Here is a 26,057-nt window from a genome sequence, read left to right as displayed (position 1 = left end):
GCCACTGACTTTAAGGAAAGGGCGGCCTAAGCTGGCGGCGCATAGTTGAGTTTACTCGGGCGCGACGGACTTCATTGAAGGTCCCCGTGAGCCGGTGGGTGCTGTAGGGATAACTGGAAAGGGCACCTGGTTCTGTGGCTGTTCGGTGTTCGGGAGTCCCCCTGTCTGAGATCGTGGCCCCCTTCGCCGGGCTCCGGGTGCTCTTCGGCAGCCGGTGCACTCCCGGAAGCTGTGGCAGCTGGTAACAAAGAGCTTGCCAGGCCGCTGCCGTCGGACTCTGCGGGGCCCAGGAGTCCGGTGTTGCTGCTGGGGGTGGGCGCGAGCCGGGCCATGCGTCCAGGTTTGGGGCGGTGAGAGCCGGCCACCGGCGGCACAGGCGCTGGTTCGGGCGGAGAGGCCGGCGCCTCCCTCCTCGCTGCGCGTGGAGCTCCGGGCGCAGTTTTCCCGGGAAAACTGCTGCTGCTTCCTCCGGCGCATCCTGGCCCTCCGCTCCTGGGGACCAGCAGACCAGCGCTCAGCCGCAGCTGCCCAATCCAGGGTTTCTCTGCTGGACTCAGAGAACTCGACTCTTCTCCGAGGCGTCCTGAAGCTTTATGTAAAGAAAGTGGGGAAGCCTGACTGGTTTTGTTTTTAATAAAAAGTTTTTATAAGTCTCCGTTTTCAGACATTTTTGCAGAGTTTGAAGTATTCTACCTCTTCGCATCCTTTTTCCTGCTCCTGGAATCCTTTTCCTCCTCGCTTATAAATATTTTTTAACTACTGGAGCGGACCAAGGATGAATGTTTTGTAATTGAACGTAGAGCTGTTAAAACCACGTCGAGATAGTCAAGATGGACAAAAAGTCCTTTGAGACGGTGCTGGATGAAATTAGAAAGGTAACTACACTTTGTTCTTTAAATCATCCTTTGACCTGCGAATTCTCTTGATCTGTTCTCTTTGAGGCTCGGTGCACAAAAATAAAGGCTCTAAGATTGTAAAGTTGGTTCAAGTTTTAATGCTTAGTTCAGAGCTTTCGTCTTGATTTCACGATACAAGTAAAAGGTTAGGTTGATTCTAAACTTTTTGATAAACTAGTGCGGTATTATGGAAGATCTATTCAGAGAGCCCTCGAGTCCTAAGCCGGTTCTACAAGTATTTAATGTTTGTAGCGCTGTACTTTTTGGATGGGTGATTTAATATATTGAAATCTATTGCCTCACCTTTAAGTAACAAAAATGACCGAAAAGTAAAGCTAACACGTGGAAGGTTTAATAGTTATGACAAGTCAAATCTAAAGATAGGCAGATTGTTGTTTGAACAGAATAAAATTAGTGTTTCAATGAAACGTGTGGCTATAAATTTGAAAACAGTCTTAGGAATGGGCTTAAATAACTTGAATTTCAAAACTTTTCCCGCCTCGCCTCCTTTCTCAGTTTTTGCTTTTTTTTTTTTTTTTTTTTGAGGTATTGTATTTAGCCTACATCCCAGAATGAACCAGACAGTAAAATTTTTGGAATGTAGCCTTGAGCCTAACAGCACCTAAAGAGCAAAAAACCGTGATTTGATCGGGAGAATCTGCATACCATTCTTATGCTAACACAGGATCCTTTGCTTACACCTTTCCGGCAATTATTTCGCCATTTTCCCTACCTGTAAGACCTTTGAATGAAAAAGGAATTGTTAGCTTGTGCTCTGGTGCTTATTATTTTGATTTATGCAGTTAATAATAAAATTCCCTGTAAACACGTTGATTTTCTGCATTTTTTATAAAGCAAAATGTTTCTCTTTTTTTTGTAAATTAGGTTATAATTTACATATTTGATGATATTGAATGTTCATTTTTGAATGAAATTTCTACTTTTGCAAACCCAACTTGTTTCATTAAGATTTGCAATAAAAGGTCAACTTGCTAACTTTATATTTGGAATGTATCACAACTTGTTTATAAACAGATAATTACTGTTAAGAAAATAAATTGTGTATTCAGTAGACCAATACATTTCTCTTTGGAAATTACAGTGTCAGTTTACTCTTTTTCTTCTAAGTTGTGAAAAGATCACGCTATTGGTACTGATGAGGAGAAGAGAAAATTTTCCAGAAATGAAAATCATAGTCACATGAGAGAACAACTTAAATCCTTATTTCTATCTAGTCTGTAATCAGAATAAATCTTTCACTCTATGCCAAGATGCATCAACATTTTCCTAGTCTGTTAAAATAGGGTAAAAATATAGGCATAATCAAATGTAAGAGTAACATGATATTTTTAAAGTTACCTTAAGATTTTGTAAATGTAAGTCAGTTTAAATCAGGTAATCTGAGTGTCACTATAGGTTGGCTATACTGTCACTACTGTCATTTAAAGCAGAGGCATGTAAGAAGACAGGAGGAAAATAGGGGAAAAGGTAGATAAAGAAGCAATGTTGAATTTGCTTTCCAAAAGTAGGTAATAGTAACAGTAGTCATTCATTATTGAGCACTGACTGTGCCTCATTTGATTTAATGCCCCTAACAATCCATGAGGTGTAGATACTAGACTCCTCTTTGTCCGAATGGCTGGCATCCCTGTATTCTGTGAGGCAGTTAAAAATTATACCCAGCTGGTAATATCTGGGTCCAGTATTAAAACTCAGGCAGTGCAGCTCCTGGCACATATTGTGCCCGGGGATACAACTGGGCCTCTCAGACACTGATGAAAAAAATTGAGACAGGATTTGTCATCAACACAAGTAGGATTTGGTCCAGAAAACTCGATTTTGTTTTATGTTGTTTTTAGATTTGGTTATTGCAGTAACACTGCATTATAATCGTTGTTTTGGGTGTGTCAGAAACTTGCTTTGAGTATTGTACAATAATCATAATCAAACTTCCAAGAATACATTATCCAGAATGTCCTTCCCACCCCACTCCATCTCTATTTGCAGTAAAAATTAAGCTATTGAGCGCTCTGAATATTTTTCTTAGTTGACTGGTCATAGCATTTTCTCCTAGCATGATAAACAGGGAAAGTACAAATATTTTGTAGTGAAATCAAAGGGATTAGTTGTTTGCATGTGTTGTTACTCAATTATGACTATCTGGTTTTTCCATTTCTAAGCTGGATACATGTGACAGACAACATTTGGTTTCATTCAGCTATAGGTATTGCTGGCCACTGACTTCTCTGAATGTCCCATTGATGGATGCTGTAGGAGGAAAGGAACCATCATTTATTGAATACTTATCAGGTGTCAGATCTGCCGTTGACTATTTTAATCCTCATATTAACTATGAGGTAGCTTCTCTTACTGATGAGGAGGCTCTCGGGATAATTAAAATACCTCTCAAAATTCACACTGTCAGTGGCAGACACACAGTTTGAAAGTTCCCTGACTCCTTGGGTTGTCATAGCTCTTTAGAAATGTTGAGAGCCTTAACTATATAGGTCTTGTTGCATCTCCACCACTTAGCTCATAGTAGGTGCTCAAAAAAGAATTGATCACTGAATATTGTCTGACACATTTAATCTTAAAAAGGACACTTTGGTTCATTTTGGAATTTTCAGAAAATAGACTCAACAGGAATTATGTATGTATTACAATTAATGTTAAATCGTACCTATGATAATTTCAATTCCTTTGTAGGTATGAGTAGGGAAGCCTGAGAGTTTTCCTGCTATCTCACTAAAATCTTTATAGCATGGAGCCTGGAAAGGTAGAATGTGTGTCTCCACAATGAATTTATTAATAGCTGCCTCTGCATGACCAGGCTTAAGAGGCCCTGCACCCTTGCACTTGCTTAGGCAGTTTTGATTAGATGTGTGTTAATGTTCTGCTTACATATATTAATACTGTTTTTCTATGTTTTTTAGGCTGTTTTGACAGAATATAAATTAAAAGCAATTGAATATGTGCACGGCTATTTCTCTAGTGAACAGGTATTCCTCTATTTAAGTAAAAGTCTCTCTTTTTTTTTACACTTATGTTTTACTTACTATCTATTTACCTGCTGGTCAAGTTCAGAATTGCTTTTACTTTGTGGCTGTATTCATTTAGGAATTTTCCACCTTTCCCTTTTGGTCAACTATAGAATTTATAATTTAAAGGCATTTTATTTCACCACCCTATCTTGTTCTAACAATTTAAAAATGCAGTGTGTAAAAATAACTTTCAAAATGTTTATCATTCTGGGTACAGTATTATAAATTTATAAACTTCTAACGATAAATGAACCCAAATTTGTATAGTATAAGTCATTAATTGGCAAAATCTGCATGCTATAGAAGAACTTAAGCAAATGTTGAACTATATTCTTACAGGAAGCCACCAAGTAAAAACTTTAGCAATAAGGAAAAAAACTAGTGTCAAATACATAATTTCTTTAACTGTTAGAATAATGTTTTAAGCATGGTAATTTGGTGATAACTTTCACCCAGGAGGAATTTGCTAATTTAAGAAAAAAGTATTCTTACACATGCACCTTCATTCATGCACCAGTCTTCTGAGGAACACTTGGAAAATATGAATTGGAGCAGAAATAGTAATGTACATCAGGAAAACATTTATGGATAAGGGGGATGCAGAAAGGTGATAGCAGATGTGTATAAATTGAATTAGCAATGCTCCAATTTTTTGTCTGTTTCTCAAAACTTTAATAAAAGCTTTAAGCCTAAAGAACGTTAAGTCTTTGGAAGTTCTGCCTACTAAATTCCTGAAAGCTAACTTTATAATTTGGTGTGTTGCTGCCTATGTAAGCTGTGTTTTCAGTTGTTCGGTTGCTTTTCATAAGCATCTTACTTTTTTTTTAAATGTTTTGTAAAGATTTGTAATTTCTCATAGGTAATAGCTTTTGTGTGTGTAAAATTTTGTAGAAATTTCCCTTTAGTTATTCCACTTTGGTAGTCATTAAAAACTATATTAAACTGCTTTCTAAGTGTGCTCTGCTAAGTCTACTTGCTATATTGAAAAATTTTCTCCCTGTGACAGTAAAATTTTATGGTTGGTAAAGTACCAGATAACATCTTCTATATAAGTAAGAATATTATTTCTCTAAAAGTACTGACTTGCCACTCTCACCAAATTATCTAGAAAGTGATCGTCATACTTGGTAACATTTAGGTGTCTCTTTATAAGGAGTAAAATTATTTTCTCTCTTCACATACTATTCCAGCTTCTAACACTAACCATACTTTGCAGAATAATCTAAATTTTAACACCTTTTCAAAAATTCACAGATTTAGCTCCGACTTTATTACCCATTTTTCTTAAGTCATTTTTTTCTTTTAGGGTATCTCCAAAGGTAGTGAACCAGGGTGGCAGTGAGCACGCTGATACTTCAATGCTGTCATCCTGATGCCCTGTTCACCCCTCACTAGCTATATCACAATTTCTCCCTCATTCAGTCCTTTGAATTTCTTTAGTGGTAGTAGCAGCCTGCAAGAACCTGCCTACCTGTGCTCTTAAAATGACCTACTTGTTTAGGGGCTACTGTGGTAATTGAGAGTGATTCTTATGCTTTTAGTTTTTACAGAATAGATCTGTTAGGGTGGATGTGTGTTATGCAGTGCAGATTTAAGTAAAACAGTAGAAGTTGTGGGCTCAGGACACTAAATCACACCACTTAACACTCTTGTGGTTGATTAAAGCAGTCACTCTCCACTACTGTTTTAAAGTATTTCACTCATAATATAGCTTTATATTCCTATGGTGGCATTTTATCACTCTCTGGTGCTTTCCCAACCTTTTTTTCTTTAGGTAATTTTCTTTTTCCTATACCTTATGCTTTCACTTGTTAGACCAGTGCTGTGCAATAGATTTTTCCATGGATAGCTACCAACTTCATATGGATTTTAAGCACTTTTAGCAATAAAGAACTGAATGTTTTTATTTGATTGAATTGATATAATTTAAGTAGCTGCACATGGCTACTCTATTAGCAAAGAATAAATTGGTATCATCTTCATCACTCATTATCTGGGCCCAACCAACATTTTGAATAGTAGTGCAGAGTACTGAAATTAATCTTGTAGGTAAGCACTTTGTGTCTTGGAAACACATTGTCATTAGAATTAAATTAGTTCTCTGCTTTCAGGTGGTTGATTTACTAAGATATTTTTCCTGGGCTGAGCCTCAGTTGAAGGCAATGAAAGCATTACAGCATGTGAGTACCTATGTTTCATTAGAAGGTAACTTTTTAATTCTCTGGTTTCCTGTAATTCATTTCAAGTTGTATTTTGCATTATAAAAACTGACCCTAAATTTTACTACATTTTAATTTTTCCAAATAACTATTAAATTCAAACTTTCTGAGCTGTAAATTAAAAATTACATGTACTGTACTATTAAATTGCACACCATAGAGTCCTAATTGGCAGATTGGTAGAAAAAATATTCATAGGCGTTCACAACACAGGATTTGAATTCTTAAGTATTTTAATGCACTTCTTTTTATAATATTTTGGTATATATCTCTTCATTCTCTTGTACTTAATTGTAGAAGTGTCATCAGACAGGTTTATACTTAAATTCTTTAAACAAGCACTATCCAAATGAATTTCAGTACTGATGGGAATGTTCTGTATCCATGTTCTCCTGTATAGTAACCATTGGCCAGCTGTGGCTATTGAGCACTTAAAATATGTCTAGTCTTCCCTGAGGAACTGTATTTTCAATTTATTTCACTTTAAATAGGCAAATATGCCTAGTGGCTGCTGTATTATATAGCACCACTCTATAGCCTAGATTAACAGCAGCAACTAGGTCAAACAGTATCTAGCTCTGTAAGAAGACTTTCTTGGGAATATCAGGTGTGAATAGCTTTAAAGGAATCGACAGATCCTTAATTCCTAAACCAATGTGCCTAAGAAAACGTTGAGGTCTGTTAGTTATTTTCCTTGTTAGCAATTGCTTTTTCTCTACTTTATAAAGAATGGGTTATATGATCCATCTACCTATCATCTAAGGGTGAAAATCATTATACAAAAATCTGTTGGTTTCCTATATGGAAACAATGGACTAGATGAGATAGAAATCAAGAAAGCAATCTCACAATTGCATCAGTGGGATGTATCTAGGAATAAAGTTAAAGGAGGTCAAAGATCTGAGAATGAAAACTATAATACATTGTGAAAATAGAAGATACAAAGAAATGGAAAGATAGTTCTTGCTTGTGGATTTTAGAAGAATTAAAACAATTGAAATGGCTCTCTTACCCAAACAATATACAGAGACAGTGAAGTATGTATCAAAGTTTCAATGGCATTCTTCAAAGAAATAGAACAAACATTACTGAAATTAACATCCCAAATTGCCAAAGCAATCCTGACAAAAAAAAGAATGGAGGTATCACACTCCTAGATTTCAAACTGTACTACAAAGCTATAATAACCCCAGAAATAAATCCATACTTAGAAAGACAGTTAATAATTTACAACAACAAAGCCAAGAGTGTACAATGGAGAAAGGAAAGTCTCTTCATTTCCAGTTAGAATAACTGAATAGCCACAGGCAAACTAGATCGCTGTCTCTAACCATACAAAAAGTTAACTCAAAATGGATTAAAGACATGGGTGTGAGACCTGAGAAGAAAACATTGATTAAAAACTCTATGATATTGTCTTTGTGGATGTATTTGGGGACTCAATGGCAAGAGAAATAAAAGCAAAAATAAACAAATGGGACCACATCAAACTATAAAGCACACAGGGAAAGAAACTAGAAGACACCCTACCGAATGGGAGAAAATAATTGTATATTATACATCTCACAAGGGACTAATATCCAGGTTTTACAAAGAACTCATATAGCTTCATAAGTAAACAATCCAGTCATAAAATGGGTAGAAGATCTAAGTAAACACTTCTCCAAAGAGGAAATAACACATGGCCAACATGGCATGAAAAAAATGCTCATTATCTCTTATCAAGGAAGTACAAATCAAAACCACAATCAGAGAATATATTGGCAAGGTCATGGAAAATGAACCCTTGTACACTGTTGGTAGGAATATAGAGCTGGTCTACCACCTATGGAGAGTAGTATAGAGGCTTGTCAGAATATTAAAGTTAGATCTGCCATATGATCCAGCAATTCCACTCCTAGATATCTACCCAAACGCTAATTTGAAAGGATATATGCACTCCTGTGTGCATTGTGGCACTGTGCAATAGCCACATTATAACAACCTAAGTGTTCAAGGACAGATGAGTGGATTAAGAAGGTATGGTATGCAGATACCGTGGAATGCTACTCAGCTATCAAAAAAAAATGAAATACTACATTTATGACTATATGGTTGGAACTAAAGGGAATTGTGCTAAATGAAAAAGTTCAGGAGAAAGACGAATGCCACATGATTTCACTCACGAGAAATATAAAGAAACAAAGCAAAAGAACCAACAAAACAAGTCCTAGAATCTGACTGCTGAATTGAGGCTACCAGAAGGGGAGAGTGGCGAGTGGTAGTAAAGGGGAAGTGGGGCCCAATATACTATGGTGGAGGATTATGGGTGTTTCGTGGTACGTGCGGCATGGTGACATATTTCAAGAAGTATGGCATGCCTAAATCATAAAAATAAAAAAAACAAAACTTTCTTCTGATATTAAAAAGTGTAATCTGAGAGAAAGAGCAAACAGGATTTCTCTAGAATATGCTAATGGAAAACTTACCTTATTTTATCATGACAACAAACTACAAAGCTCTGGACCTCCTTGTCTATCTGCCTATCTTAGAACTCAAATTTTGAGATGAGAAGGTTAGCCCAGGTGCAACTTAGTGCATTCATTTCAAACAAGTCCAGTCTTTTCTGACAGAGTCTGAATTGACTGGTTGCTTCACACTGAAGACTGACTTTGACATTGTTACTTAGTGTACATTTTCATAAAATGAAAGAACTTAATCAGTTTCAAGGTCTTTACAAATATATAATAAACATAAGGACATTAATCTCTTGTAAATATTTTTGATAGGGCAATTTAAAAACATGCAAATGAGTGTATATGAATAATTTTACTAATACTTTCGATAATACGTGAGTAAAAGTGTTTGAAAACCATTGCTCCAAGTTTTAGGAATCTAAGGCATGATTGTTCTAATTGATCTTCCTTCTTACATTAACTTTGTTTTTGAATTCCTGCCGCTGTTAACGTAAGTCTGTAATTGGCCAAATTTTCTACCTGTTCTTCTAAAGTAAAGGTACTTTAGTCAAAGTATGTAATATTCCACATAATCTTGGGATTTCAAATGCGCACTAAAATAAGACTTGTAAAAAATGTTCTGCAATAAAAAATGCTCTTTAACCCATCTTTTCGCTAACTGAAGTTATTGTATTATCCTTTTTCAGTAACACTATTCATCTTATATACCACCCTTCATACCCTAACTGAGGAATGTAATTTTTTTAAAAAAAATTATACTTCATACCCTAACTGAGGAATGTAATTTTTTTTTTAAGATTTATTTATTTATGCATACAAGAGCTAGGCTACAGGCCAGAGGTATGGGGGGGGTGGTGAGGCAGATTGTCTGAAATATACTGCTGAGGGGAGCAGTGAGCGTGTCAGGAGAGGTCTGCTGCTCCATGTGGGTAGCTCCCTGGCCAGAGATCGAACTCATGCTGCAGTGGCGGTGGGTAGTTTCATAGGTTACATCTTAACCCCCTTAATGCCACCAGGGAGGCCCCAGGAATGTAATTCTTCTAACTTCTCAATAGGTGTCTTCCATAATTGTAAATATTCCCTTTTATTTAAGCTTTCTGAGAAAAGTAGTATGATTAAGTACTTTTTATAATCCTATGAATGAACACACTGGGAAATGTGGATATAAAAGAGCACATAGGAGAACTTAAATCCACAGTTAAAATAGTTTTACTGAATAAGCCTAAGTTTGATTCACATAGATGTTAGGGACTTTTGAGTGAGTAAGCAGTTTTTAACTGAACTATATGGACATTAACTATACTTCCCTTTAAAAAGTAATTTCTGAATGAAAATTTCTCATTGAAAATAAAATTTTTTATGTTACTAGAAAATGGTGGCTGTTCACCCAGCAGAAGTGGTCAATATACTCAACTGTTTCACCTTCAGTAAAGACAAACTAGTTGCTCTTGAATTGTTAGCTTCGTAAGTATTTTTTTCTTTTTACTTCATTGAAGAAATTTTAGAAGATATTTAAAATGTCTTAACTTACTAGCATATGTTTCTGTGTCAGAATTATATTAATAAATGGAGCTCTAATGAAATCTGTGAATGCACAGAGCTATATTCTTATATCTAAATATCTGTTTAAAAATAATCTAGTATATTTATTATACATGGTTATAAATTATGAAATAGGACTTAAACATTCATTTTAATTGGTCTTGCTTTTCGATTTCTTGCTTTATCTTCCTACTCTGAAAACTTGAAATGCTCATTGATAAATCTGTAGAACTTAGACAGTTTCTACCACTTTGCAGCATGTTGTTTTTGACTGAATATGTGGACTTTGTCTTTCTGGACCTTATTCTCCTCTGTTGTAAAAAAGAAGGATCTTATCTACTTAGTAGGTAGGGTATGAGAAGTTTAAATACTGTAAGGTATGTAAAAATACCTAGCACAGCATAATGAATGTAAACTCAAAAGAGAAAAAGAATCTATTCTTTTGCGTGATAAGTCTATAAGTTGCTATTTACTTATATATATAGCACATGCATTGTTAAGTCCCTTATGAATTTATAGATAACTATGAAAACACAAAATTAAAATAAAGCTTAAGAGAAAACTTAATTTACTGATCAGCTATGATTTTTGTACATTTAAAACACAGGTTTGTTCAATTGCTATAGCTTTTCTGACACTCATTGAAAGGTCTGTTTTCAAGAAACTCAAAATAGTGATTTTTGCTTAATAATGCTACTCTGTTATTCTCAAGTTACCTCACAAACCTCATTTCAGTTATATTTACCAACTTTATATAAACACGTTATTTATATCGGGGAAAAGCTTACTCAGATTTATTTGGGTGGGGAAACAGTTGTTGGCCTCTGTATATGTACAGTTTCTTAAATGAAAGCTAAATTGTATTTCCTTTGTAGAAACATTGTTGATGCTCAGAATTCTCGTCCCATTGAAGATTTATTCAGGATAAATATGTCAGAGAAGAAACGGTGTAAGAGAGTACTCGAACAGGTAATTTTCTCAAGATCGATGTATAAATGGTATATTGGTTTTGCTGAATGTTGAAAGAAAAAAGTACCAGCCCATTCCTATGTTAACTTTGATGGCTAAAATGACTGGGTTAAGAGTGAACTCTCATGTCTTCTCTGGGTCACATAAACTAGAGTTGGGTGAAGGGGATCCAGGAGGAGTGAGCAGGCGAGCTGAGAAGTCAGTGGGTCAGGGGATATTTATGTCTCAGTCCCTTGGTAGCCAGGCCATGGCTCCAAGCTTTTGTCTTTACATCTATATATTTTAGTGATTGACTTTTTAAGTTTGCTTTGTCATCAGGATTATGTTAATCGTATTCATAAAATATGAATTATAAAGCAAAGTTTCTGTTTATTAGTTCAGAATTTCTGGAAGTGGAATAAATAGTGAGTGTCCAAGCCTAAAAAGCTTAATTTATAATCCAGGTGATTATTTCCCAGAATTGTGATGATTGGAAATTGAATTGAAAGTGAAAAATCTACTTGATGAAGACTCAGACTGCTCTCCTTGGATCTTTCAGCCCAATCACATTTAATCCTCACTCTTCACTGACCTCAGCAAGGGCAGAGAACTCTGCCGTAGTCATCAGTTATTAAAGCAGAGGCAAGATCTGAGATCACATTTCTTTACTATAATGGCCTCTTCATTGGCTTTCTTGACTAAATTATTAGATATTGTTCACTTTGCTGCTGTAGTTTTCTTTCTTAGAAAGCATTTGACTTCCCTTCTCAGAAATGATTTGGGTTGGAGTGTCCTGTGAAATGGGCCCTCTGATAAATGTAAATTAGTACTTTTCTGAAGGTAAAATATTCATATTTTTTTGTCTCCAAAATTCTAATCTCTAAGAATTTATTTTAAGGAAGTAAATAGAAACACAAATTCATATATAAGGGCAGTCACCCTGGTATTGTTTATAATAGCCAAAAATTGAGGTGATTTTTAGGATTGGGGTATTTAGTAGAGGACTGAGTTATATAGCTAATATATGTGTTATAAATAAATTTATAGAACTAATAACTATAGAAATACATATAACATTGTATATACTTATAAAATAGCTATTGTATATAATTTGATAGTCCTGTTATATAGAAATATTAGTATATAGACCTATTATTGCCTTATATGTTTGTCATTCATTTAACGAATATTTATTGAGCACAACTCAGTTTGTATTATTCACTGTTTTAGAAGCTAACATTGCATGCGGTAATTATACCAAAGTCCCCTTCTTCAGTGTCTCATAATTATGCAGCATTATATTGGGCACCCAATGTCCTATGTTATTTGTTTGTATTTTCTCCACCAGGTTATGAAACTTCTTGAGAATGGAGACCATGTCTCTTTCATCTCTGTGTTCTTGCCTTCTTGACCCTACCATGAGCTAGGTGTTTGTAGTGTTGGACTGTATCTTTCTTGATGGTTAGAGAAATAGTAAATGTGCTTTTTTGTACACAGTTTATAAAATCCATTGTGAATATTCTGTGTATAGGAGTATATTAGTTGCAACATTAAAAACATTGTTACCAGTTTAATAGTTCCATTTAAATATTTTACTTACTGATTTTGGTGATGTTCGTGGATACAAGTATGGGTTGATATGTGAACAAATTGAATGTTATGCTATTTTTTAGCAAAACTTCCCAGTATCCACAATACCTTATGAGTTTATTTGATTTTTATTTTTCATCATCCACGTCTTTTTTATGTTGCAGGCTTTCAAAGGAGGCTGCAAAGCTCCACATGCAATGATATCTTCTTGTGGTACCATCCCAGGAAATCCATATCCCAAAGGAAAGCCTAGTCGCATAAATGGAGTTTTCCCAGTAAGCATCTTTTTTTGACTCAATATGAGCTTCTTGTGGCTAAGTATGAAATCTAGCATTGCGTAATGTTTAAAGAAAATGTCAGTTGATGATGCTTCTGCAAAGGAAAGGAATTTTATTATGTCAGCGACTTAATTCGTAAGATTCTCCACTGATTGAAAGTTCTATGTAAAGCACATCAAGGTATTTGTGTGCAATGTACAGAAGAGCAAGGCAGAGAGAAAAGAGAATGATTTGGTTTGGTTTGATTTTTCCAAGTATTTTGGAAGCACTGTTTTCGTAAAGGAGCATTTCTCAGTCTCAGTATTCCTCCAACAGTTTCACACAGTTAAGTCTGTTTGAGAAATTGCATGCAGTGTTTCCTTCCTGGAGAATCACTTGTATAAAGACTCTGAAGTCCTGTACGAAAGAAACTTGTTATATAATCAGCCAGTTTCCCTCAAACTTCCCTGTAAATTAACTTTTTCTAAAGTTAGTATGTGTTATTGTGGTGTGACAATCCCCCAACTTAGTGGATTAAAACAATAAGCATTATCTCACAGTTTCAATGGATCAGAAATGTGGAAATAGCTTAGCTTCATTCTAGCCCAGGATTTTTCATGAGGCTAGTCATCTGGGGGCTTGCTTAGCGCTCAAGACAAAGTTTCCAAGGTAGCTCATTTACATGCCTGGCAAGTTGGTGTCTGTCATTAGCAGATGGCCTTTGTTCCTCTCCATAAGGACTTTTCCATAGTGTTGTTTAACTATCTCAGGATGTGGCAGTTGACACCCCCATAGCAGTAATCCAGGAGAGGGCAAATGGAAGCTGTGAACTCAAATGTCATCATTTCTGCAGGTTCCTATTTGTCACACAGGTCAGCCCTTTTCATGGTGGAAGGAGAGTATGCCAGTGCACATGGGAGGTGAGATTCACTGGGGGCCCTCTTGGCTTCCCACACTAGCATGTGCTGTATAGGCATACATTCTATCAATGTAATCTGTTAATTATAGCGGTCTTGAATGGGGTCTCATGTGCCCTGTACAATATTAAACTATCACACTTCCTGTTTATGAAGATCAACATTTTTTGTTATTTATTTTCAACTGTATAGAGGTACGCTTTAATTATTTGAATATTTTACCTACCGTAGCATTAGAAATCTGTTTTCTGGTTGAGCCTATTGTGAAGGGGAAAAAACTAGAACATACTTTATCCTGCCCTTCTGTCATCCCTGTGTGTATTGTGTGTTTATTTCTGAATACATCTTGTACATGTTACGAGAGTTCTGTGGCAGGGCAGGTTATCAGGGTCATGCAGCCAGGGGTAGAATTTGGGTCTGGAATCCAAGTCTACAAACTCCTAACAAGTTAAAGTCCTTTTCTTCAATGTATTGTGGTAAGGGTTTTTGGTTTTGTGTTACAGATTTTTTTGCCTATGGGTCTTTTTTAAATTCTCATTTATCTTTCTTTTTATTATTTTCTTTCAATAGGGAACCCCTCTGAAAAAAGATGGTGAAGACTGTACCAATGAGGGCAAAGGGATAGCTGCCCGGATTCTTGGACCATCCAAACCAGTATGTGCAGAAAATAAGTGACTAAGCAAATCTTAACTCTTAAAATTTCTGTCTGTTCAAAGCATATAAGTTCTGTTTTTGTGTTGTGAAGTTCAGTGTATATTAAAGATTCTATGAGAGTGAATAGTCTGGGGAAATATAGTATAATTACTAACAATATTAAGGGCCTATTTGAGGTTTAATGTTCCATTTTAAAATGAAACAAATTGTTTTTTTTCCTCTAGCCATATTTAGCTTTTCATTTGGAGATATGGAGTATAGAGAGTTCACTTTAACTAAGGTTTGGTTTTGCCAAATTCATAGTAGTGAAAAAAGACAGGAGTAAGCAGGTTTAGGGCGTTTTCAAGGGAGTCATTGTAAAAATTGATTGGAATATAAAACAATTGCCCTGGGTTGAAGGATTGTTGAAATTGAAGTACTAGAGGCCCCTTCTCAGCCACCTTGCAGTCCCTGCCTGTCCACCTGGCAAAACTGCAATGATAGTGGTTAATGCACTGTCCTGGCCCAGGACAGCATTGCCCTTATAGAACTAGGAAGAATCTGGGTCCCTTAGCACCAGGTGCATTCTCATTCCCCCTCTGGGTGCTCCTGGTGTGTTTGTGCTCGTGTCCTTTCTCTCTGAAAGCTCTTTGTTACTTATATAAGTTCCTATAAAATAAAAAATAAAGTATAAAATTTAAAAAATGATGTATTTCAAGAAGCAAAAATCCCAAAATTAAAAATTCCTGATTCCTAATTAACAGCCTCTAGAGTTGGCAGAATGTCAAATGCTAAATGAAACAATGCTTTTTCCTTCCAAAAGAAGGAAAAGAGGGTAAGAATGGTAAGATGAATACCTAATGAGTTCAAGAGGATGGAGAATCTTGGGTAGCTGAGATTCCAAAACCTAGCTGATTTCTTGTTATTACATAGGAGTATATTTGGGATTCTTGAGTTAATGTAGGCCAGGTCAGAGAGGAGTTTGCTATTTAGGATAAGGTCTGATCCTTCATTGGAAATGATTGAAATATTTAATAGCCGTCCTTGGCAGGATCTGTCTTTGGATTTAATAAGAACTATAGTTATTAAAGAGAAGAAATTTCCCTCATTTGTGACATGTAATTAGTCCAGTAGCATTTGATATGCTGGAGTATTTTTAGCCTCTTAGGATTAAATATTTTGGAAGACAAATTGTATTTTGTTTTGCCAAGAGCTCACTTCCTTGGTTTTTCCCTAACTGCTATAATTTTACCCCTCATCTAGCCTCCTTCAACTTACAATCCACATAAACCTGTTCCTTATCCAATACCTCCATGCCGGCCACATGCAACTATTGCACCAAGTAAGGAGTTCTTCCATTTTTTTACATTTTTCTTTTAAATTATTATATTGAAAGTAGATGCTGGTATAGATACTTGGGAAATCTGAACACTTATGAAATATGCTATGTGAGTTTGATTTTGCCACAGTCAGATACTAGTGTCTTGATCTACAACAGTACAGCAGGCAGAGTTTACTTAGAATATTTTCCTTTTGATAAATTAATTATAGATCATTTAAATCTTTATTACGGATGATTTTCACTTTGGTAAATCATCTTGAATTTCTTTTTGGTAGCTGTATTTCAAAGCCATTGTTATTAAAATGCATTTAATGTACAAAGGTCAAGTATATGTGCTTAACAGAAAAATACCTAGTATGGCAGGTCCTGCCAGCTATGTCATATTGTGACCATGTGCCTAGAATGAATATGTAGTGGGTAATGGGAATCTCTAGCTGTTTCATCTGGTCTCATGTTTCATGGAATCCATGACTCAAATCTCCATGTAAGATTCAACTCTATTTAAAAAAAAAAAATTACATAGCTACATTAATACAGTGTGAATGCCTGGCCTCAGAATGATAGCATGTATTATTTTTCTGCTTTATTTTTCTTTTTAGGTGCTTATAACAATGCAGGTCTGGTACCATTAGCCAATGTCATAGCTCCAGGTGTACCCCCGCCACCTCCATATACTCCTAATCCAGTAGGAACAGGTAAAGTCATGGTATTGTGGGTGTTAAAATAAATAATTTATTCGTGCACAAATGCACATGTGGAACGCGAAGTTATTTGACATTGTGTGTCCTAACAGAGGGAGTACGAACTCGGGGGCCTGATGATGGATGTGTGTGTTCTACTAGTACAACTTTGGCCCATGTTGGTGAACATGAGCAGGTTGCAGAAATAAGCACTAGTTCTCATGAGCAAGAGATTTTGACAGACAATGGGAAAATAAAATTGACCTAAGGAGTGTTACTGGTTGGCAAATTACTAATACCACTTCTGACTTCTGTTTATTTGGCTTTTACTTGTGTCATGCTGAAACCATCCCCATTCCAACAGTATGAAAATGAAATGTATGTTCTTAAATTTATTTTATTTTGATTTTTTTTGAATATGTATCTTTTAATCTACTTGCTATTTATTTCTGTGTGTGTGTTGAGTGGCATTAGAATTTCAATTTATTTTCTGCCTTTCTGTCTCTGGCCCATACATCTGGCCTGTACCCCAGTTCTTATATGCATGATAGATAACTCTTAAAAAAATTACATATTTGTTCTTAGTCCTTCTATTTGATTTGTGTATTCATTATTCCTTTACCCCAGCTTTTACTTTTTCTTACTTTTGTTTACTTGAATTTGTCATATTGCTATTTTATTTTTTTAATAACTTTTCTTTCTATGCCCCCAAACTTAAGAATTTTATCTTTAATATTGCTAATGTCTACCTTCACATTCTTAATGGTTGCCAGTATACAAAAACTAAAAATAGCCATTCTATATTCTATCCTTTGAATTCCATACTCTTTCTTTTTCATCAACTTGTGTTTTTTTTTTGAAAAATTGTTTATTTTTATATCTCTACCTCTGAAGTTTATGTTTCCTGTTTCTGTGCCTCTTATTGTTTCCTTTGTTCTTTGATTATCTTGATATGTTCATTCTGATTTTCTTTTAGTAGTAAAAAAAGGTCACATGTGTAGAGTTATAGGTAAGAAACTCGATTGCAGGGCCTCTCCTGGTGGCTCTGCAGTTGAGCGCTGAAATCAATTTTTTATATCTTCACATACTCTACTTATTTCCTGGCAGCATTGTGTGTGTATTTTATTAATTTACATTACAGAATTTTAAAGTTCTTTTTCGTTCTGTCATTGAACCTCCATTGTTAGTACCATCTGTTCTGACTGTATATCTGTACTAAGTACCTTAAAAAGCTGTGATCTTGTTTTGCTCACTGTGTCAGAGCTGCATGTTCCTTTTACACCTGTGTCTGTCACATTGTTTCTTGCACAAATATTATCAAGCCATGAGAGGTATTTTTTCTCCATTTCTTGGCTAATGGTCCAGTTACACAGATCCTTCCTGGGGTGGTGGGTGTAGGACGTAGGAGGAGTGTGCTTTAAGCTGTCCAGTCTTATAGGCTTCAAAATCAACTTCAACTACTAGTTCTTCTTGACAACTTTTAGCTAGAACCTTTCCGGAACTGAGTCCTGCAAATGGATAAGGCCACTTTCTGTTTGTTTGAATGAACCATTTGACTTGTAAGATTGATCAAATGGCATTGGATTTGATTTTTTTCTCAGCATCTGCTGTTTACTTCCATTCTTCCACTGTTTAGACACTGGCACTAAAAAGTGACTGTCAGCGTAACCAGGACAGTGGTTCCTCCTCCTCTCCAGCCTCACACTGTGTTTTCTAAATGAATTACATACTCAGGTCATCATCTTTCCAGAAAGCAACTTTGAATATCTGTAGAATAACAATGTTTATTTAAAACCTGACAAGGAGAGACAGTAGTGGGGTAGGGATCAGTTACTCATAATCTTTTAAATCTTCATATCAATCATACTTATGTGTTTTTAACTTATTTCTTTTTTTTTCCATAAATATGTATGGTCTTTTTCCTAACAGATTGTACAATCATATTTATTTCTTGGGCTTTCTTTTTTTGGCTCCAATTTCTGATTATGATGATGATGAATGGTTTTTTGGGTTTTTTTTTTTTTTTTGGTGATCAATAATTTGATTAAAGCTTGAAATCAACCTTTATTTATTTTCATACAGAAACTGAAGACCTTTCCAGTCAGTCAAAACCCACACAGAATCAAAGTAAGTACCAAATTTGATTCAAAGATATCTGTCCTGGTTGTCTGCTCTGTTATTGACTAAGCAATTTGCGTTCAGTGTATTTTTAAGTCTTTATGCTGTAGGAAAGTTTCTGGTTATAGAATGTAATCAATACTTGCTAAAGGTTCCTTAATAATTGTACATTTTGTAAACACAACATGAGAGTGATTATAAGAGGTAATATAATGTAGGAAGAATAAGGGAGCACCACAGCAGAAAATGGAATCGAAGCTGTAATGAAATGTGGCCTGATTAATGCCTGCAGATGGCAGCAGCACTGTAACATTTTAATCTCCCTTAGTTGAGTCTAGTTTGTCAGGAATGTGGTGCTTTCTGTTAGAAGACAAAGTCTGGGATTAGTTCTTGTGTAGCAAAGTAGCAGGTAAATCTAATCATTATGATGCACAGTTAGGCGTCTCTGTGGGAGAATTCTGTTCCCTGAGAATGATGCCTAACCACTGCTTTTAGCTGGTGGTTTCCAAAGGATGTGGTGTGCTGGGGCTGAAAGAATGCTAAGTGAGGTATCAGGACGTCCGGGTTCTTATCCTGGCTCTGGTCCTCTACATTTAGTTAAATAAGATAGTGAATTCTCAGATGTTTCCCAGCCAGTGCTAACCTAAATAATTTTTTTGTATATTATTTACCAACACAAAAGGAGGTCTATATTCCTTTTGATTTCAGTTCTAGATGCAAACATTCTAGACCGCTAACTTTGTGAGCCCGGGCAGTTTATTTTGCTTCTTGAAAAGACTATTAAGGAAATCTTAGCCTTTATGCTAGCTTCATTAATAGCTCTCTCTTTGAAGGGAATAATAATACTTTTCTTTGGGATAGCATACTTCATTTTTCTATGTTGTTAGCACAACATAGTTAAGTTTTTTTCTTTTATTAATCATTATTAAAAAACAAAATGATAGTGGTTAACAACATTGGTCTCACAGACTGGATTCACATCTTTAAATCTTTGTCCCACCATGTCATAGTTGCATGACTGTTAATTGTGAAATTTTGAGTACACATAATGCAGTATTATTGACTATAGGCATAACACTGCATAACACTGGAACTCATTCATCTTGTGTAATTGAAAATTTATGCCCTTTGACACCATTTACTAGCTACGTGGTCTTTTAACAAGTTGTTTAAACACATCAAGCAAGCCTCAGATTTCCTATCTATAAAATGGGTATGTTAGTACCTATCTCAGAAGGTTAGATCAGGACAAATGAAATCGTGGGTATAAACTTGGAGTAGGGATCTGTTCAATGGTTAACCAAATTAGGTAACAGAAAGGACATGTTTATCATGGTATGTTTGGGGTTTCTTGGGTTTTTTGTTTTGTTGCATTTTAACTGCAGGCACTATCATTAATAGTGCAAGATATCTGCTTTTTATGTAAAAAGATTTCCAAAAGAGATAACTATAAAGACACTGTAGACTGATTGGCTTTATCTTGGGATTAGTATTAGCGACATTTAGTTAAATAAGATAGTGAATTCTCAGATGTTTCCCAGCCAGTGCAAACCTAATTAATTTTTGGTATATTATTTACCAACACAAAACGAGGTCTATATTCCTTTTGCATCTAGTTCTACAGCAAATTAAATAAAACAAAAACACAAGTCCGTTTTCATTCCCTTAAGTGTGAAATAATAGCTCGTCTTATTTTCTTAAAATGAAATCACTGCTTAGAGTATGCATATGGTACAGATTACATACAGGCTTTTTGCATTTGAAGTTCATGTATTTATAGTACTACTTGTCAGTTTTTTGGGATTTATTTATTTTTTACCATGCTTCTTTTCTAAAACAACTATAAAATTTGTTTAGTCCAGTATGGCATCTATTGGGCTTACTTTATAAAATGTATTATGTATGTGTTACTTATTTCTACTTTCTTATGGTTCCTTTCACATCTATAATTAACATAGTTTATCATTTCATTAACCATGTGAATTTCCTTAAACTAGTTAAAGGAAGTCTTTATTAAGCAGAGATATATAAAAATTTAAGTCTTAGTCCATGAAAATGTCTTTTTTTTATCACTGCAAAAGGAACATGTGCTATTTTACAGCTGAGCAGACTCTAAAGTATAGCAGTGGACGTTATTATGATATTGACTACCTAAGTTGGTATTATGATATTGACTATCTAAGTCATGCTCTTCATTTGGCACCAACAAAATCATTAAAGCATTCTCCCTAAATTCAGTAAGGGAGGAGAACTGAATCATCCCCACAACACTTGTATTAGTTATCTGTAGCTTATCAGTATAAAAATACAGCAAATGCTAGATGTCTTGAGAATAAGTCTTCAGATAGATTTGAGAACTGTAGTTTAGGTAATCATGATGTATGTAGTCCAGCAAACATTAAACACACAGGTGCTATGCACTATGTTGTGTGCTAAGGCTCTAAAGATGAGTTAGACACGGCATCTGCCCCTAATAGAGCTTGTAGGACAAGACAAGTAAGGCATGGAGGTTAATGTAATGTAGCAGGGTCAATATGAGGAAATGCATGGGAGAAAATACTCCATAGATTAATAATTCAGAATATTAAATTCAATTCACAGAGTAGCGACTGTTGGGAAGATGGCCTGAGTCCTAGAAGACCTTGTGTGCCTTTAAAAAAAATTGCAGTGTTCTGAATCTCTGAAGAGGAGGACTAACTTTTGGTTATCATTCTAGATAAGTGGTATAAAAGAGTTAAAGGTAGTCAGTACATCAATACTAATCACAATTAAAATAAATTCTTTGAATTTTAAAAAATTGGGAATATATGAAAGGAAAGTTTATTTGCTGACTTCTCGAAACTTCTATCTCTGAACTGAACGGCTGTTCTGAGTAGGTTCTAGGAGACAAGACAAGTGGGTCTAACAGGCTTCATGGTGAAAGTCAGGGTAATAGGCTCCAATTGTATGGTGCAATTGCTTATTATGCCTGTCATTGATTTTCTTTGTTACTTGTTAAACATTACAAACTTTTTGTGATTTCTCTTGAGTTAACATTTAACATTTCAGCATGCTGATGAATTTTTGCCTCTTATTTTTGACCCCCACAGCATTTTCTACACCAGCAAGTCAACTCTTCTCTCCTCATGGTTCCAATCCTTCCACACCTGCTGCGACTCCTGTCCCCACTGCATCCCCGGTCAAGGCCGTCAATCATTCATCAACATCAGCAACTGCTACCGTTTCTGGGATGCACATGCCAAATACTGTCCTTCCTGTGTTCCCGGGACAGGTCTCCTCAGCCGTTCATACACCTCAGCCATCAACACCAAATCCAACAGTTATCAGAACCCCTTCATTGCCTGCAACACCTGTTACATCTGTGCACAGTACAACATCTACTCCTGTCCCTTCAGTTTTTTCTGGCCTAGTTGCACTGCCAGGGCCTTCCGCTACTGCTACCCCAGGCCCTCAGGCCACATCTACACCTCGGGCCACTCCTGCTTCCAATGAAACATTTACTTCTACTTCAGCCCCCTTCACAAGCCTCCCGTTTTCTGCCTCCTCTACTGCTGCTTCTACCAACAACCCAAATTCTGCTTCAATGTCATCAGTTTTTGCAGGTCTGCCCTTGCCCTTGACACCAACATCCCAAGGTTTATCTAACCCAACTCCTGTAATTGCCAGTGGTTCTGTTCCCAGTGTTGCTGGTCCACTTGGTGTAAATAGTCCTCTTTTGTCTGCCTTGAAAGGCTTTCTGACATCAAATGATACCAATTTAATCAACTCCTCTGCTTTATCCTCTGCTGTTACTAGTGGGCTGGCTTCACTCTCTTCACTTCCTAATCAAAACTCTGATTCTAATGTTTCAGCTCCTAACAAGGCCTATACCCCCTCACCCTTTCCCACCTCACAGAGGTCTTCCACTCCAGGACTGGCCATGTTCCCAGGCCTGCCATCCCCCGTTGTCAACTCAACTTCCACTCCCTCGGCTTTGCCTGTACAGTCTCCTCTAGCTACTCCTACATCGTCTTCGACTTCGGTGCCAGTTAGCTGTGGCTCCTCAGCTACCCTTCTTCATGGCCCCCACCCAAGTAACCCAGACCTGCATATTTCATCTACCCCTGCTGTAACGTCACTTCCTGTCATGATTAAAACTGAGCCCACGAGTCCTACTCCTTCAGCCTTCAAAGGTCCATCTCATTCTGTGAATCCTTCTCATGGCACTTTAGGTTTGTCAGGGACTTTGGGTCGTGCATATACTTCCACGTCAGTGCCCATTAGTTTATCGACTTGCCTTAACCCTGCATTATCAGGTCTCTCCAGTTTGAGCACTCCCTTGAATGTTTCAAATCCTCTGTCCTCTATTTCCCTTCCTCCACATGGATCCTCCACTCCCATCACTCCAGTATTCACAGCTCTGCCTCCTTTTACTTCTTTGACCAATAATTTCCCTTTAACTGGCAACCCGCCTCTTAATCCATCAGTATCTCTTCCAGGTTCACTGATAGCCACCTCATCTGCAGCTGTCACATCCGCATCGCTCCCTCACCCCAGTTCCACAGCTGCTGTTCTCTCAGGGCTTTCTGTATCAGCTCCAGTTTCGGCAGCACCTTTCCCCCTCAATTTGTCAACTGCCGTCCCCTCGCTGTTTTCAGTTACTCAAGGACCTCTGCCATCATCAAATCCTTCCTACCCGGGCTTTTCTGTCTCTAACACCCCCAGCGTTACCCCTGCTCTCCCCTCGTTCCCGGGGCTGCAGGCACCATCTACAGTTGCAGCAGTCACGCCTCTACCTGTGGCCGCGACAGCCCCGTCACCAGCTCCTGTCCTCCCAGGCTTCGCTTCAGCCTTCAGCTCCAATTTCAACTCTGCTCTTGTTGCTCAAGCTGGGTATGTGAGTCATTTGGAAACTGGATAAAAATCAGTCTTTATCTAGCTTCATAGTCTTTATAAGTTCATAGTCTTATTTTTAAGTCAAAATCTAGTTGATAATGCTAAATGATATTTTTCTGGTCTGAAACTTTAGTCTTCAAAAAATGTTTTATGATTTTTGACCATGTAAAGTAAATATATAAAATATAAATAAATGCCTTGTCAGGTGATTTTAAGATTTGTATTGGATAATTCATCTTGATGTAAAATAACTGAAGTATTATATGTAAAACATTGACTTAATGAATTCAGAATACTACATAATAGAAAGTAAGTTTTCTATCACTGAGTGGCTGACTTTTATGGTTCCTTCTAACAGAAATTCTAAGATTTTTGATAGATACCTCAAATTAGTATTTGACAAACACAGAAGCAGTAGCTTTTATGTTTTATCTATTCCTCATTGTTTCAGCTTATCATCTGGACTTCAAGCTGCAGGCAGTTCTGTTTTCCCAGGCCTTTTGTCCCTCCCAGGGATCCCTGGGTTTTCCCAGAATCCTTCACAGTCATCTTTGCAAGAATTACAACATAATGCAGCTGCACAGTCAGCATTGCTACAGCAGGTAAGCAGGCACTGTCTGGCAGAAATAAAATGGTAACATGTAACATAGCTTCTATATTGATGACATTGCAAGACCAATTTGTGGAATCCCAATGTTGGTAAAATGACTTAACAGAATGTTTAGAAATTTGATAATTAGTTTTATCAAAATTGGCAAATTCTGCTTCTCTTCTCGGAGAAGAGTAACAAAGGTGGTGCATGAATTGTTCCTGCTTGTAAACTGTAACAACTCAGTGTTTTAATTTTAGAGTCTTTAGATGTGCGGTCTTTATACATAGTATTTAATTTTACCTTGTCTCCTACAATTTAAGCTAAGCCAATGGGCCATTAAAGCCAGTTATTTCTGGGAAACGTATTGACTTTTCCAAAAGAATATGAAATTTTTTAACGACATTTATAGGTATCTCCTCCTCCCTAAGAAGTTTGTGTGTTTCTTTAAAATCTCAAGAGGCCAGCTTATTATCCTAACCCAATGTTACTTCTTTTTTTCCTACTCCAGCTGTACTATAATGTGGCGTGGGCAAAAGCACTACAGACCTTTTGAGTTTGATACTCTGCTTAACTGTATTTCTTCTTTCTGTCAGGTCCATTCAGCCTCAGCTCTGGAAAGCTACCCAGCTCAGCCGGATGGGTTTCCTAGTTACCCTTCAACACCAGGAACACCATTTTCTTTGCAACCAGGCCTGTCTCAAAGTGGGTGGCAGTGAATATATTTTAATTTTGTATTCTCCTTCGGAGCAACAACGGAATTGCCTAAGGACTGCAGCGAACAATCTGACAAATGTGAAGTTGGCCAAAAGTCAGAAGTAAGAATGAGGATAATCCTAGGGAAATTGGGATAAGGGTTTTAAAATCATGATTGCATTTTTTAATGGTTTTAAGTATGAACTCTCCCCCTTTGTAAATATGCTGACAATAAATTGTATGGAGAATAGTATTAAAAAAAAATGTTTGGGGATTTTTCACCTCCTATCTAATGAAATTTTGAGTTGTGTATGTGATCTATGTAGGAAGAATATTAAAGAGGAGCTTGAACTCTTTATAGCCGAATACAGCCTTAAATCTGCTTGTATAGCATCCACTGACAGAGTAATAGTTGTGCCTCAGACTTCTGGGTAGCATGTGGCCCTAGGGGAGTTACTACTCTTGATATGCATGAGTAGTTCCTACAAGCATCATTGGAACTTAGTATTCCATATGTATCCACAAAGGGAAATTGAGACCACCAGTTATTTTTAACTTATGATACTAATCATCATAATATATACTGCTGAATTTAACTCAGTATATTTCAGGTAAGTGAAAATGGTGCTTCATGTAGTCTTTAGAATGACTTTCAGGTGTTTTTGACTAAAAATATATATCCAGAACTCCTTTCTTACAGAAATACAAGTAAGGCTTCTGAAAATATGCCTTCAGAATTTATTTCTTGCTTCAGCAGTATCCAAATGAGGAACATATGATTGACTCTTGGGCCACCTCTATTACTCGTACTATGGAAGCTCTTGGTGAATGTTTACAATCATGGGATGTAGTATTTCTATTTGTATTTAAAGGCAAAACTTATCTAAAAGAATTATGTGACAACAAATAGAGAAGATTTGCTCTGTTAGTAAATATGCAGTGTGTGCTCTATTTAAGAATCTGTGGTAGTATAATATGATTGAATGTCATTAATTTAAGTATAATAACTGCCACATTTGGGAGGGTGGGGAGTAGGGAGAATGATTTCCGATCCTGTGATTTAAAAGTGTAAACTATAGAATCTACTGTAGTACATTTCAGCATCTAGAAGTTTTACTTTTATAAAGATGGTGTCTGGAAGATGTTGCTAATGTATTTTCCTTCAACGAGGGGAACAAACTTTTTAAGTATATTAATAAATATTCCTGTATGGTTAGTTTTTAACAGTTTTTTAAAATAAACTTTATGGATATGACAA

At 36.4% G+C, this 26,057-nt stretch overlaps 1 protein-coding gene across 2 annotated transcripts; it reads left to right on the top strand.

Moving 5' to 3' along the window:
• Positions 1-31: 31 nt before the first annotated feature.
• Positions 32-26,057, top strand: PROSER1 (proline and serine rich 1). Of its 2 annotated transcripts, XM_037527224.1 has the most exons (14): positions 32-94; positions 665-875; positions 3,830-3,895; positions 6,049-6,117; positions 9,982-10,076; positions 11,030-11,123; positions 12,857-12,967; positions 14,437-14,520; positions 15,763-15,841; positions 16,441-16,536; positions 18,604-18,648; positions 21,729-23,511; positions 23,966-24,116; positions 24,700-26,057. In XM_037527224.1, the coding sequence occupies exons 2-14, from the start codon at positions 831-833 to the stop codon at positions 24,820-24,822; spliced, it is 2,841 nt and encodes a 946-aa protein (XP_037383121.1). In that variant the 5' UTR covers positions 32-94; positions 665-830; the 3' UTR covers positions 24,823-26,057. The 2 variants fall into 2 exon arrangements, with proteins under 2 accessions (XP_037383121.1, XP_037383120.1); XM_037527223.1 differs by having other exon boundaries at positions 32-875.

Source organism: Talpa occidentalis, unplaced genomic scaffold (assembly GCF_014898055.3).
Source record: "Talpa occidentalis isolate TD23 unplaced genomic scaffold, MPIMG_talOcc4v2.1 talOcc4.5, whole genome shotgun sequence".
In the NCBI taxonomy this organism is placed as follows: domain Eukaryota; kingdom Metazoa; phylum Chordata; class Mammalia; order Eulipotyphla; family Talpidae; genus Talpa; species Talpa occidentalis.
Note: the sequence above shows the minus strand (reverse complement) of the source record. Positions and strands in the feature narration are given on the sequence as shown.